Source organism: Medicago sativa, chromosome 1 (genome assembly GCF_051527215.1).
Source record: "Medicago sativa cultivar Bolivia chromosome 1, Bolivia_mono, whole genome shotgun sequence".
NCBI classification, from domain to species: domain Eukaryota; kingdom Viridiplantae; phylum Streptophyta; class Magnoliopsida; order Fabales; family Fabaceae; genus Medicago; species Medicago sativa.
In genome coordinates, this window is record NC_140749.1 from 68,130,682 (window position 1) to 68,146,637 (window position 15,956).

General features: G+C 35.8%; 1 protein-coding gene across 1 annotated transcript; it reads left to right on the forward strand.

The window, feature by feature from the left end:
• Window positions 1-5,755, forward strand: LOC146956681 (protein SIEVE ELEMENT OCCLUSION B-like). Its single transcript, XM_085730616.1, has 7 exons — window positions 1-273; window positions 1,311-1,403; window positions 3,322-3,770; window positions 3,920-4,014; window positions 4,128-4,261; window positions 4,359-4,817; window positions 4,936-5,755. The coding sequence occupies exons 1-7, from the start codon at window positions 67-69 to the stop codon at window positions 5,506-5,508; spliced, it is 2,010 nt and encodes a 669-aa protein (XP_085586742.1). The 5' UTR covers window positions 1-66; the 3' UTR covers window positions 5,509-5,755.
• The last annotated feature ends 10,201 nt before the right edge of the window (window positions 5,756-15,956 follow it).

Below are 15,956 nucleotides of genomic sequence, written 5' to 3' on the forward strand. Positions count from 1 at the left end.
AATCTTTGCTTCTACACCATAACCCACAAGAGTAATTTTAGTGCACTTTTTTTTCTCTGAATCAATATGGTTAGCCTAGTGCGATCACTTATTCACATTGGTAATGATAATAGCATTGACCATAACCATTTAACCATGTCTGATGAGCACATTTTGGAAGAGATTTATGTAACTCATGTCCATAGTGACACTAAATTTGATGCTGAATCTTTTTTCAACATTGCTGGGAACATCCTTACACGTTCAACCCATGTTGTTGATAACGTTCTGCACGTATGTAAATATACATGCACATTAACCATTTTTTTTTTTCATTTTATTTATGCATTTTGATTTTTGTATGCTTTTTGCAGATGATATAGTCTTGCTTGGTGAGTCGAGGGAGGAGTTAAACGAGAGGCTAGAGACTTGGAGGCAAGCCTTAGAAGCGTATGGCTTCCGCCTGAGTAGAAGCAAGACGGAGTATATGAAATGTAACTTCAGCAAAAGGAGAAGTGGGTCTACCTTGGAGGTGAAAGTTGGAGATCATATCATACCCCAAGTTACACGGTTTAGATATCTTGGGTCCATAGTAAAAAATGACGGAGAAATAGATGCTGATGTACATCATCGTATTCAAGCCGGGTGGTTGAAATGGAGAAGAGCCTCAGGTGTTTTGTGCGATAAGAAAGTACCACTTAAGCTGAAAGGAAAGTTCTATCGAACAGCAGTCAGACCGGCAATGTTGTATGGTACGGAGTGTTGGGTGGTTAAGAGCCAACACGAGAGTAAAGTAAGCGTAGCGGAGATGAGGATGTTGCGTTGGATGAGTGGTAAGACTAGACATGATAGGATTAGGAATGACACCATTAGAGAGAGAGAGAGAGAGAGAGAGAGAGAGAGAGAGAGAGAGAGAGAGAGAGAGAGAGTGGGGGTAGCACCTATAGTAGAAAAGTTGGTAGAAAATAGGCTTAGATGGTTTGGACATGTAGAGAGAAGACCCGTAGATGCCGTTGTAAGAAGAGTAGATCAAATGGAGGAGAATCAGGTTAAAAGAGGTAGAGGAAGACCTAAGAGAACCATTAGAGAAATCATTCGAAAAGGTTTAGAGGTCAATGAGTTGGATCTAAATATGGTTTTTGATAGAACACTCTGGCGTCATTTGATCCATGTAGCCGACCCCACTTAGTGGGATAAGGCTTGATTGTTGTTGTTGTTGTATTTATGCATTTTGATTTTTGTGATTTTGCCAACTTTTAATATATCTCTCGGTTTGATATTTTTATATAGTACCTATAATTAAAGACAAATAACTTGTTTATAATTATCAGGGACATCAAGGAGGTCTGGACCACCTGGATAACATTAATCCACCAGCTAGCTTCACTTCACCGCTGTGTACTTTGAAGCAAATTAACTCTGAGGTGTCAATTTAATATTTTATTTTCGTATGATAAATAATGTTTTAGTCTTTACAAACTTACGAATTGTAAATTTAATATCGCAAAATACGAAGACTAAGAGCATCTCTAATGGAGAGTCATTTACTTAAAAGTATCTGTTAGTTATCATCACGACCTTTGCTCTCTCTAATAACAATTGGATCCCACAATTAAAATAAGAAACAAAATAGATAAAAATAGAAAATGTTTTTATAAAGCAAACATACAAATTAACAAAAAAATTGTTTCTAGTTTTAAGTGTTTTGTCCTTTTTTTTTTTATCAATGACATATGTTAGTATGTTTTTTAAAATAGATGATAGTATGTTAATTATTATGTTAGTATTTTTTGAGTCAAGATCCTCTACATTTATTAGTCTCTCCATTTCTTCTATTTGGAGAGATAAATACCCAAAGAAATTTGAAAATAGTAGTGGAACCCACTTAGTGGTAGAACCCATTACATACTTTTTTGTATCTATCTCTCACAAAATGACATTATCCATTTACTTTTAGTAAATGAAGAGGATCTTAACTCAGTATTTTCTCCCTTTTAACTCCTTAATTTCAAGGGTTAAATATGTTTTTGGTCCCTATAAAATTGCGACCTTCTAAGTTTAGTCCTTACTTAATTTTAATAGCTTTTTTAATCCCTACAAAAAATTTCTGCACTCAATATTAGTCCTTACTCAATCCAAATTTGTTTAATTTATGCTTAAACTCTTAAGTTTTTCAACAATTTTTTACAGGTGTGTTAAGAACGTTATTAAAAGTTCCTCCGAAAAAAATATCGTAAAAATTTGATTTCTACGTCCATATTTTTGTTACTTATATCTTAAACTTTTGTCATTTTAAAAAATTCATATTTAATTTATTTCATGTTAAAAAATTCTAGATTTTAGTAAATGAACCTTTCATAGTGCTCTAAACTTGTATAAAAAGAATCGTTAAAAAATTTAAGAGTTTAAGGATAATTAAACAAAATTTGTTTTAGCAGGGACTAAAATTATAAGTAATTTTTTTTGTAGGGATTAAAAAAGCTATTAAAATTAAGTAAGGACTAAACTTAGAAGGTTGCAATTTTATAGGGACCAGAAACATATTTAACCCTAGCTTCAATTAGTTAAGGATCATATTAACTAATGCCCTAAGGGTACATGTTAAAAAAACAAAAAAGAACAACTTTGCATTGGAAAACATAATATTTTAACTTTTAAGAAGTTGAATTCACAACTTTTGATACATATATTTCTACAATGAGTTCCTTAACATGTGTTCATCAAGGGCACAAGTTTACACATCCGAAAACTCTTTTGTCCTTTCCTTCCTTTGAAATCGCTTCAAACACATGTGACCTTTTCTCAAATTAGCCCACAATTGAAACAAAGAAAAACCTTATCCATAAAGATTTGGTACCAATTCTTCGCTACAGCTCTAATGAATACCAAGATCATCCCAACATATTTAGAAGTCTAAAACAATTTTTACAGTGAGACCATTTAAAATAAAATTATAACAATACAAGACTTAAAAAAATAAAAATAAAGTTTTGATGAGTTCAAGGAGAAAATGAGACACTCTTTTTGACCAACTAATCTAGTTGCGCATCTATAATTATTTTGTTATATTGAAGAAAGGTAAATGTCCATGTTTTTAAAAAAAATTGAAGAAAGGAAAATTATTATTATTGTGAGTTTCGAATCATGTTACTTACTACTAAGTAGACATCTCTTTAAAAGTCCATATTAAACAAATTCATGAAAGGAAGAAAATTTCAATGAAGATCTTTCTTAAGGGCATCTACTAAAAACTAAATTCTTCATTTAACAAGAGTTATATCCAAAACATCCTTCTGAAAACTTTATAGTTTAAAATAACTAATACATTTATAATGATGGCAGATGTCATGCAAGGCACCAGGTGAGGAAATAGCTTACAAAACAACATTAGCAATCCTAAAAAACCTGTCAAACTATTCATGGGTTGCAAAAGGAGTGCTTACTCTTTCTGCTTTTGCCCTTGAGTATGGAGATTTCTGGCTGTTATCACAGAACCAACCAACAGAACCACTTGCCAAATCATTAGGCATAATCAAGAGAGTTCCTCAACTTTCGAAGCCTGAAGCATTGAAAAAACATCGCAATGAAATTTTGGAGCTCAAGAATTTGATCAAGGCAACTTGGCAAGTCATTGAAATCATCATTGAGTTGGAAAGACTCAACTCGCGTCATGACATCAAGGAAGTTCCAGCTCTTGCACCAGCTTTGGAACAATTCCCAGTTGATGTATATTGGGTTATCATCACCATTGTTGCAATTGTTGCTCAGTTTGAATGTCTCACTACTAATTCGTAAGTTTAATTATTCTTAGCACTGATGTGATACATCATGGACTATCATGTTAAAACCTTGTTTTGTTTATAATCAAGTTAGCAACATTATAAGTCAATAACTTCATTAAATTAATTACTGTCTAAATAGTTACAATTTTTTTTTCCAGGGATAAGAGGCAGAATTTATCTCATTTTGGTCAAAAGATTAACATCATAATCAGCAAATTGAGGAAGCATTTGTCACAATGCACTATACAGATTGGTGATTATAGCTTGACACATTTTGGAAAATTATTGATTTATTTGTTTTTGTTTTGTCAATCCCAAATTGAAGTATTTTCTTCCCATATTGATGGAAATTATTTAAATTCTCAGATGAAGCAGAGTATAACAAGTTACTCAGGAAGCTCTTTCAAACCCCGACGGAAATTATGGAAGTGTTTAAGGTTTTAATTTTCTGGAAAGACACTCCAAAAGCTCCCATCTATGATGGTTCGACTAAAACACTGGTTAGTATTTATCATATCTTAATTTAGTTTCATTGGATTTATGTTTAAGTATGTACAAGGTTGGTCTATGTTTAAATATGTTTTTATAATTAAACAGGTTAATATCGAAGTGCTGAAAAAGAAGGACGTGTTCTTGTTCATTTCAACTCTGGACATAAGCCAAGAAGACATCTCAATTTTGATCCCAATTTATGATCATATAAAGAAAACTGGAAGCCAACACAAGATTGTGTGGGTTCCCATTGTGGAGGAATGGAATGATAAGTTGAAGAAAAAATTTGATTCTTTGAAGTCAAAGATGCCTTGGTATGTTTTGCATCACTTTGCACCCATTAAAGGTATCAAGTACATAAAGGAGGAGTTGCATTTCAAGCAGAAGCCTTTATTTCTTGTGTTGAGTCCACAAGGAAAGATTCTACATCAGAATGCATTCCATATGATTCAAGTTTGGGGAGTAAAGGGCTTCCCTTACTCCAAATCCAAAGAAGAATCAATGACACAAGAATTAATGTGGGTTGATTCCCTGCTGGCTGACATTGATATAAATATTAAATGGGTACGTATTCGGCTGATCATAACTCTTAGAAAAAAAAAATTCATATTATGATAAGCTTTTATAAATTTAATCACTATGTACTAATGTTGTAATTTCATGTTATCTTTGGAAATTGAAGAAGGAGGAAAAGTCTGTCATCATTTATGGAGGTAAAGATAAGGAATGGATTCAACAATTCACTAAGTATGCTGGCGCCCTAGCAAATGATGCCGCTATTAAGCAGACGAAGACTTCAATTGACCTATTTTGCTTGGAGTCTCAACAGCCAAATGTGGTTAACAACTTTTGGAAAAAGGTAGAAAGTTTGTTTGTGACCAAGATGCATGAGAAAACAAACACTGTTACACAGCAGGTTGAGAAATTGCTTTCTTACAAGAATGAGACTGGGTGGGCAATTGTAACCAAAGGGTCTATTGTGACTTCTGTTGATCATGGGACAACAGTTCTGAAGACAGTGTCCGAGTTTGACAAATGGAAAGATGTGGCGATCAATAAGGGCTTTGAGTTCGCATTTAGAGAACATCATCACAAGGTTGCTAGTACCGTTCATATTTGCTCTCACCTAGAGATTCCCAATATTGCTGGAAAAATTCCAGATTTTATCGAGTGTCCAGATTGTCACCGCGCAATGGAAGTGTTTATTAGCTACAAGTGTTGCCATAACGGCGATAAGGCCAATGGCAAGCATTAGGTAGCTTCACTGGTCTTTGGCATTGGCAAACTATATGTCCTATGTTTAATTATTGCATTTTCTTCTTAGTTTTCTTTATGGTCATTTGAGTGTGAGATCATCTCTGTCAGTTTTATGTACCCTTAAGCAATGTAGCCATGAGTCTTGCATTATCATTGATCACAGTGAGATCACAAATGCAACTAGAATAAGGCTGTTTGTCAACTTTGTATTACATTGTTATATCAATAAAGTGTTATTTAAGTTATCTGTTCTAAAGGTTTCACATTTGAGATTTTTAACTACAAAACTTAGTTGATATATCAGTAACATTACTACATTTAATTATATAATGAATTGAGTACTGATGACATGTTGTCATTACGTAATTTTTAGGACTTATTGTGACATTTTGATAGAGTTCTCATGCAATTTATACTGTTCTGGAGTGCAAAAAGCTTAAATATTGAAGTCTGTTCGAAGGAAATCGCGCCACGCCAATTTCAAGCCGTGCTGCGATTTTTGAAGCAAAATTACATCCTCCCTGTTTAAGGGAAATCGCGGCACGCCTATATACATGGCGCGGCGCGATTTTGATGGGTCAGGCCCATGACTTCTATAAATACTGCACTCAATCTGAAGAACAAGGGTTACGATTTTGGAGAGCAAAGTGCGATTTTGAGACATCAGAGACGGCTAGAAGGGCGATTTCTTCATCCTTTTACCAATTCATGTATGTTTTAATTATTTCATTGATTATGCTATTTGTAAACTCGATTATGAGTAGCTAAATCTCTTAGAGATTAGATCCGAGATGAATCTTTGTAACCCTAATTGACACATGTTGCTGTGAAACTCTATTTTGTTTATGAATTCAATTCTAGTTTATTCAATTCAATTGTTCTTAATGCTTTTTATATCTTGATCACATATAACTTGATTTCGTGAGAACGAATGACCACTGACCATGGCTTTCGACTTAGACCTAATTGAATTGTTCTAATAAACAGGGTTAGTCTAGGAATAGATAATCGTTTGTTAGTGATAATAGGTTAACGTTCGGTAAAACCTTCAAGAATTATTAGACCACCTAAGGAATTAGGGGCTGTAGTTTAAGAAGAGGGTCCTAACTCAAGGGATTGATTAGGGCTAATTTGTTAATCATCGTAAACTAGAAGAAGGTTCATAACAAATAGGTGCAGTAGACCAATTAGGGGAACTTAGAGGATTCGACAGATCTGATCTCATCTTTCTCTCATATTTTCTTAATCAAATCTAATTTCTTTTATTTGATTTCATAAAATCAAACCAATTCTTCTGCCTAGTGGCAAACTAAAAATAAACTTTACACATCCTAATTATATAACGAAATTGAATTATTGAAGTTAAAAACAGTCCTCGTGGGATCGATAATTTTACTACTTCGATAGTATTTGGTGCACTTGCCAAACGTCTATCAAGTACTTTAGGATTTAGATGGACACCATTTATATTCTTTGGTCATCAATTGAATTGGACAACATAAGTTAACTGTTTTTGCATCTAACACAAGTTATGACTGTGACAGCAAAGATAGTTAGTAACTAAAACCTTGAAGGTGATGGTGCCAACATTCTAGAACAGAAAGTTACAACAAGGGAAATAAACAGATTACAATTAAAAGAGATGAGAAAGAAGGAGAGGAGGAAAAAGAATGATAAACAGTTTGTATAAAATATGATTCGATTAAGTTCACGAATCACGTGTTGAATCTAAAGAAGGATAATTACATGGACAATCATACAATATGTTTCTTACTCAAAGAAACATACCGTACTTGCGACTCTCACAGCATATGGCTCGCACAAAGACTCCTAAATCCATCCCAAGCCTTTTCTTCCAACTGTTCTGTCCAATCCTCGATCAAATTATCTTTCCCCAGGCGCTATGAAATGGGGGTCTTTCCTTCGCCTATCGTACGTGTCGGCTTGGCTTTGTCTAGAACCAAGGAGGCATTCTGGCGGGCGCGTGCGTGTAGGAAGACCGCTAAAAGACTCTAATGACTACAACGGAAGTGAGTCGCTTCTGTTCTCATTGGGATTTTATATCTCTGGGGAATCTCGCCAACCTCTCTAACTAATATATGAAAGCAGAAGAAATCTCATCTCAATCAAAACAAACTCAGACATCATATGTATGTAGGGGACATAACTAACATCATAATTCAGCATGAAGTCTTAATGAGCAGAATGAACTCTCCAGAGGACGCAAATAATCCGAATTCCCAGGTTGAAGCCCTTATTAACATTGACACTGTTGTTAAACATGGCACACACTTCTCATTCTCAGCATCAGCCAAGACAACCAAATTTGATATATGATGCAAATTAATAGTTTGGACAGTTCCCAAACTTAAATTGAAAAGAAATAGAGGAGCATCACATCAAAATCTATATTGCCAAAATTAAAAATGAAACATCTTTGTAGGTTAGAAAAACTACTTACAATGTTCAATGAAACTTGAGCATAGCACTTTCATAATACTAGCAAACAAAGCATCCATGACGACGCAAGAAGACTTTTTTCTTTCTGTCACTACAAGTTCAAATACTTAATCTTACTACAACATCTTAAAACATGACGAATAATTTCTCTAGATATGTCCTTCGAATAGCTCAAATCAAGCACCTCCAAATTGGGGAAAATGAAAGGAAACAATACGATGTTTGCATCTCTCAAGTGCTGACAGTCCGCAAAAGAGAGTGACTTTAATTGAGGGCTTACTGCAAAATCCGTCAAAGAATTAGAATACTCTATACTCTCTTTCCCAATACTTGTGCATTCCATTTTTACGTCACTAAGTGAAGGACAGTTTGTAACAAGTGAATACAATGCTGATTCTGTAAACCTCCAACATCCATTAAAGTTTATAGACACCAAATCAGCAACAAACAAAGAGAACTCGGAAACATGTTGATCATTCAGAAAATAAGTGTGATTAAGATCCAAATGCTGTATATATTGACAGTTGGATAAGAGAGAGTGAAATCCATTAATGAAGTTAGTGTGATTGTTGAACTGAGGGTGACCGAGGTTGAGTTCTTTGAGCAAAGGGAAACAATCGGCAACGAGTGAAAGGTTGTTGTTATCACCAAAAACATGGGGACAACAGGTGAGAGAAGTCAAAGTTGTAATGGTTTGGGAGAAAGCTCGCAAGCCACTAGCGGGAAAGGCGCGTCCTTCAGGGAGTTTGAGTGATGTGACTATGTGAGTTTCAATGGGAAATTATAGATTTTGCTGAGAAGCTCATCTAGTTCATAGCCATAGTGGGAGAGGTCAAGGGAGGTGAGGTTGGTGAACCTTTTCAAGAGACGAGGGAGGAAAGGGCGTGTTGAGTTTTTGATGGTGAGTGAGAATCGAAGACTATTAGTGATTGAGAGTAACTGTTTGGAGACGAGGGACAGAGAATTCAAGTGGTGACGACTGTAGTCATTCATTAATTTGAAGATACATTCCCAACACTCGTCGGGTAAATATGAATATGTTTCTTGTGAAGGAGTTATATTCTTTCTTTTCATTGGACTTCCAGAGAGTTTTGCCGACGCTAAATTTTCCATTGAAGATTCGAGGGAATTCATTCTTCTCCTTTTCATTGGTAGGGAATGAAAGGTATGAGCATCACCAGTTTTCATGGTAAATCTTCTACTACGATGGTTTGAGGGTTTATGTTGAAGGGTTTCGTTGTAGACAAAATAGCATAAGGGTTTAATATATTTCTTTCTTATCTTTTGTTTTTGAGGAAATATTTCTTTCTTTCTATTATGCTTCTTCGGCTGGTTGTTTCAATATATATGCGTTACATGTTTATATAAATGGGCTTTCTTCGTGGACTATCTTCCTTTCACTATAAGAAAAGAAAAGAATTGTGCTCTCTTTACCCAACAGTTTTTGCTTATTCCCAACTGAAAAGATAATTTTACCCCTACATAAGTTAAGTTACGTTCGTGCAAAATTCTGCGTGACTTAAGTCACGCAGCGTGAGTTAAGTCACCCTAGTGTTAATCTCAACGTGAGTTAACTCACGCTAGTTCAAAATTCTGCGTGACTAAAGCCACTCTGCATGAGTTAAGTCACGCTAGTGTAAATCTGAGCGTGAGTTAACTCACGCAAGCTTCTGTGCTCGTACTAGAACAGGCAGTAATGCCTTGTTCCCTGTTTTCCCAAGTTCCTTCATTCATTCAACCAAAACTCAGAATTTAAAGAACATTCATTCAACAATTCATTAAATCATGCATTCATTCATTCATAATTTAGATACGCAATATTAACGAAAAATAACTAAAATGTCATAAATAAGCGCAACCGCGCAAATATAAATATATTACAACCAAAATGTCATAAAAATACTACAAATATAAAAAAAAGTACTAAAATAAGACACTACTACTGCTCCAATGGACTATGACTCTCACTCCTCCTCCATGGAACCGGCTCCTAGTCAAACACGCTATACTCAGTCCGGAGGCCCTCCAAAATGCTGAAAAAGAGTGGATTTGAAACCACCTCTGGAATCTCTATCCCATGCTCCACTCTGGCTCTCATGCTGCTGATGACCTGCAATGGATCGGGAGGATGTCTGGCCCACTCCTGCTTAACAATAACCTCCTGGTACACATGTCTAGGAGCTACGTACTCAGGAACGGGAGCAGGGCCGACGATAAGAAGATGGGATACACGGTAGAACCATTTAATGTACCCATCTGAATGCTTCCACGACTCCTCATCCGGGACCGGCTCACCCCTCTCATGCTGAAGTGAGCTGTAACCCATCCCTGCAAACACAAAGAGAAAAATTTATATCAGCACACAAGTATTGATGGGATAAACATCAAGTGCACGGTTTACCGAAGTAGTAATAAAAATATATCGTTTCGACAGGGAGTTATGAATTCAATTAACTTTTAACCAATGATTAGATTGAAAGTTTAAAAGGTAGAAAGTTGTATTTTTGTTTAATTAAAAGAAAGTAACAAAAGTAAAATAAGAGAGCCTTAGGATTATTGGTTCATCATAATGACGAATCCTTCACAAACAAACCCTTAAACTTATAACTTTACGTTAGATCTAATTTCTAAAGACAAGTTTCTCTTTGGCCTATCACATCTCCTTTCGGTCTCAGTGAGTGTGTTCCTCCAACAACCACGCCTATTTTCATGGGTGATTGCCTTTGGAATCCTTGAAGCTCGAAACTTTATGTGTCTCAAGGTTTGATAGACTATTTTTCATATTTCGCAATCCTTGTCTAAATTCACTTGTTCGAATATCAAAACTCCACTTTCGTTTTATGAATTGATATTTAAGATAATGAATTAACAATTATCAAACCCTCCACTTTCGCTTCTACAGTTTGATAATGGTTAATTCATGTTAAAACGGTGAATTTAGATTAGAAATTAGGGTTACATAAAATTAAGGTTTAAGGCTTGGTTTGATTAGGATTATGTCATTAGACTTATCCAACAATCCCAAGACAAGAAGAATCTACTCACTAACGTTCATTGTAGACATAGAAGAGAAGAAGAACAAGAACAAGAACATAAAAGTAAATAAAATAAAGGTGAACTTTTATTCCAAGAACAAAAGATGAATGTTAATGATAGATGGCTACTCTATTTATAGTCTTATTGTCGACTTAAAACCCAAGCAACTATACAGTAGAATGTTCCATAAGAAACCACGGGCTTTTCGGTCAAAACAGGTAGCTTATTCTTGAAGCAAAAACAACAAAAGTGGCTTTGGAGGGTGGCACGGCCGTGCCAACTATTGGCACTGCCCGTGCCAAGCTTCTGACTTTGGGAGATTATATTTTTGTCTTCAATCTTCGTATTTTTCACCCGAATCAGCTCCTAGTCCTCTTTCTTTTGCTCCAAGACTCAATCTATCAAATATTCGTTCCTGAAATATAATAATTTGAAATTAAAGTAAAATAGCTCAAAAAGGAAATTATATTAAAATAAAATAAACTTAAATCTAATTAAAACGACACTAAATATTATACTAAAACTAGCTAATTATTGACTCATCAAACTCCCCCACACTTGAATCTTTGCTTGTCCTCAAGCAAAAGGCATAGACATAGTAGCAACAAAAATTAGGGTTACATAAAATTAAGGTTTTAAGGCTTGGTTTGATTAGGATTATGTCATTAGACTTATCCAACAATCCCAAGACAAGAAGAATCTACTCACTAACGTTCATTGTAGACATAGAAGAGAAGAAGAACAAGAACAAGAACATAAAAGTAAATAAAATAAAGGTGAACTTTTATTCCAAGAACAAAAGATGAATGTTAATGATAGATGACTACTCTATTTATAGTCTTATTGTCGACTTAAAACCCAAGCAACTATACAGTAGAATGTTTCATAAGAAACCACGGGTTTTTCGGTCAAAACAGGTAGCTTATTCTTGAAGCAAAAACAACAAAAGTGGCTTTGGAGGGTGGCACGGCCGTGCCAACTATTGGCACTGCCCGTGCCAAGCTTCTGACTTTGGGAGATTATATTTTTGTCTTCAATCTTCGTATTTTTCACCCGAATCAGCTCCTAGTCCTCTTTCTTTTGCTCCAAGACTCAATCTATCAAATATTCATTCCTGAAATATAATAATTTGAAACTAAAGTAAAATAGCTCAAAAAGGAAATAATATTAAAATAAAATAAACTTAAATCTAATTAAAACGACACTAAATATTATACTAAAACTAGCTAATTATTGACTCATCAAACTCCCCCACACTTGAATCTTTGCTTGTCCTCAAGCAAAAGGCATAGACATAGTAGCAACAAAAAGATTAACATATGGCAATACAATTGAAAACTCATGTCTCTCTTAAGGTTTTATTTCAATGTACACTAGTCACAACTTCAAGTATTCCTTGTGAGACAGATATTATGAGGAACAGGTTATATCCTTAACACTAAAGTAACCGAGAAAAGTCCTTTATTCATTTCATATAAGAAAAATGGGAATTTAGTTAGAATTAAATTGACAATTTAAGCACTTGGGGGCATGCAGATTGGTTAGGGGCTACCATTTTCTCATAGGAAGTCCGCGAGGGGGTATCCTTTCCTCCTAGATTCCATAATCACCCTAAGTAGTGCTGCAATTTTTTTAATCATCTCCACGTAGGAAGTCAGTGAGGGGGTGTCCTTTCCTCCATGCTTTGATGAATTATTTCCTCTTTTGAGGGATTTAGAACTTAAGTTCGATTAGAGAGTCATCACCACATTTAACAAGTCAGTGAGGGGGTGTCCTTTCCTCCACATGTTGGTGTCATTCTCCCGCCCCATTTTGGTTTGACACATTATAACAATATAGCGCATTATTTCCATATTATATTTCCATTTTTCAGCAAAACATTAAACTTACGTAAAAAAAAACACTATACTGAATCTTAACCACTACTCCATGAGTCTTTGAAATTTAATCAAACTGAATCATAAACACTAGAAAATTTATTATGCAATGACTTGCTCCAAACTGCATCCCTCCTCAATAAACATTCTCACTAATTGTTCCAGCTGTGGATCAATCACTATGTCATAACAGCCTCTACTCACATTAAAGCTCATAGATAATTATCCGGCCATTCAACCGAAACACAGCAGTATACTTCTTGTAGATATGTCAAAATCACCAGTTTAGTATATATGCGCTGTTGGATATAGTTTGCACTATATGGTTGCCGCAAGTTCAGGGGAGATGAGCTCTTCTAGAGAGCTGGTTAGTGAATGATTCACTGTAGTTGATGATGACACCTTGTCATTACGTAATTTTCTATGTATTTTTATCACAAAATGGAGTTCACAAGAAGACTTATGCAGCAAAAAGAGCAGAAAAACTGAAGAAAATACAAAGAAAGAAAACGTGTCACGATTTGTCGGATATGTGACACGATTTGGTGAAGACCAGAAGCATGGGTTCGACATTAAGGAAATGTGTCACGATTGGTAAAACGTGACACAATTATGAGAAACCCTAATTGAGTTTCTTGCTCCATAAGGTAAAAACGTGTCACGGTTCACTTAAAACGTGACACGATTTGGGCGATATTCTGTGCCTATTTAAGCTGAAGTCTATTCCAAAAACAAGGGTGACGAATTCTAGAGAGCAAAGTGCGATTTTGTGACTGCAAGGATTGATTAGGACTATTTTGTTAACTATCGTGGGATTAGAAGATCATTCATAAGAATAGGTGCAGCATAACAACTAGGGAAACATCGATGATTCGAAAGACCTAAACTCATCTCTCTCTTATTCTTAAAAACCAATTTTATTTTCAGCAATTACTTTTACGCAATCAAACCAACCTACTGCCTAGTGGCAAAACAAAACAACTTTTACACATCCTAAAGTACAACGTAATTGAATTATTGAGATTAAAACAGTCCTCGTGGGATCGATATTTTACTACTTCGATAGTATTTGGTGCACTTTCCAGATTTCTATCAAGTTTTTGGCGCCATTGCCGGGGACTGTTGATTTATTTCAACAAGGCAATTACGTTATAATTTAGGATTTCTGCAATTTAATTTTCTGTTTTTAATTTTTCTTTGTGTTAGTATTCATTAAGTATTTTGAATTGTGCAGTGCTACTAAGGTATTTTACTGTTTATGCGAGGTAAACAGAACGCCGACGATTTAGAATACGATCCAGAAATAGAAAGGACTGCTAGAGCACTTCGGAAAGCTGTCCTGTTACAAAGGTTATCTCAGTCCGTTCCACCGGGTGTACGGGAACCAATACCGGAGCCGATTATTACTGAATTTGAAACTATGGAAGAAGCTGTACCACCAAGACCAAAATTGGGAGACTATGGGTTAGCTACTCACCGCGGTCAACTGACCCACACTTTTCAACCAGCTAACCCCGTTGCTTTCGACATCAAGACCACCGTCCTGAATGGGTTAAGAGACAAACAGTTTGACGGGACCAAAGCCATGAGCCCACATGAACATTTGAGCTGCTTTGCTGAAACATGTGAGTTTTGTGTACAACCAGCCACTGTGACCGATGCACAAAAGAAGCTTAGGCTATTTCCTTTCACCTTGACGGGAAGAGCCAAAGATTGGTTGTTAACAATACCAAATGGGACTGTCCAAACATAGGAGGAGCTAGAGCTTAAATTCCTCGAGAAGTACTTCCCTATGTCCAAATATTGGGAGAAGAAGATTGAGATTTTAAACTTCAAGCAAGGGGAGAATGAGTCACTATATGATGCTTGGGAGCGATTTAATTTGCTTCTTAAGAGATGTCCTAACCATGAGTTCACCGAGAAACAATACCTCCAAATCTTCACTGAGGGGGTGACACCAAACACTAGGATGTTCTTAGATGCTTCCGCGGGAGGTAGTCTTAAGAGTAAAACTAATCTTGAAGTTCAAGCTCTAATCGAGAACATGGCCAGCAACGAATATCGCGCTGAAGCGAAAAAGAAAGAAAGAGGAGTGTTTGGGGTGAGTGAACAAACAACAATTCTAGCTAATCAAGCAGCCATGAACAAACAAATCGAGGCTCTAACAAAGGAGTTTCAAGGTTTCACTTTGGCTCACAAGCAACAACAAGTGGCTGCAATCAAGTGTGACTTATGTGGTGAAGGACATGCTAATGGTGAATGTGTACCTGAAGGAAGTAGTGAGGAAGCCAACTATAGGGGGAACTACCAAAGGCAAAATCAGTACTACACTCAAGGCATCAACAAGCATCCCAACTTGAGCTACTCGAATAACAATGCTTTGAACTCTCAGATGCTTACTCCTCCACAGCAACAACCAAGAAAGCCTTCAGCTCTCGAGGAAACTATGATAAACTTTATGAAGATGACTCAAGGCAACTTTGAAGAGATGAAGAAGAGTCAAGAGGTCGAGAGAAAGAACAATGAAGCCTCCAGGAAGATGCTTGAAACTCAACTAGGGCAATTAGCTAAGCAATTGGCTGAACAAAACAAAGGCGGATTCTCGGGTAACACTAAAGAGAACCCTAAGAACGAATCTTGTAATGCTATTGAGTTGAGGAGTAAAAAGGTTTTGACACCTTTAGTTCCAAAGAAGGTTGATGAAGTAGTAGTGGAGGTGGAAAAAGATGGTGAAGTCGAAAAAGAAAGTGAAAATGGTGTAGTTGAAAAGGAGAATGATCAAGGAGTTGTTGAAAATGAAAAGAAGAAAAAAAAATAGAGGGAGAAAAGAGTGAGAAATTGATAGATGAAGATTCAATCTTGAGGAAGTCCAAGAGCCAAATATTGAAGGATGGAGATAAACCACAAATTATTCCATCATATGTGAAGCTTCCTTACCCTCATCTAGAGAAGAAGAAAAAGAAGAAGGAAGGATAATTCAAGAAGTTCATGCAACTTATCTCACAACTTCAGGTGAATATTCCCTTCAGTGAAGCTCTTGATCAAATGCCTTTGTATGCCAAATTCATGAAAG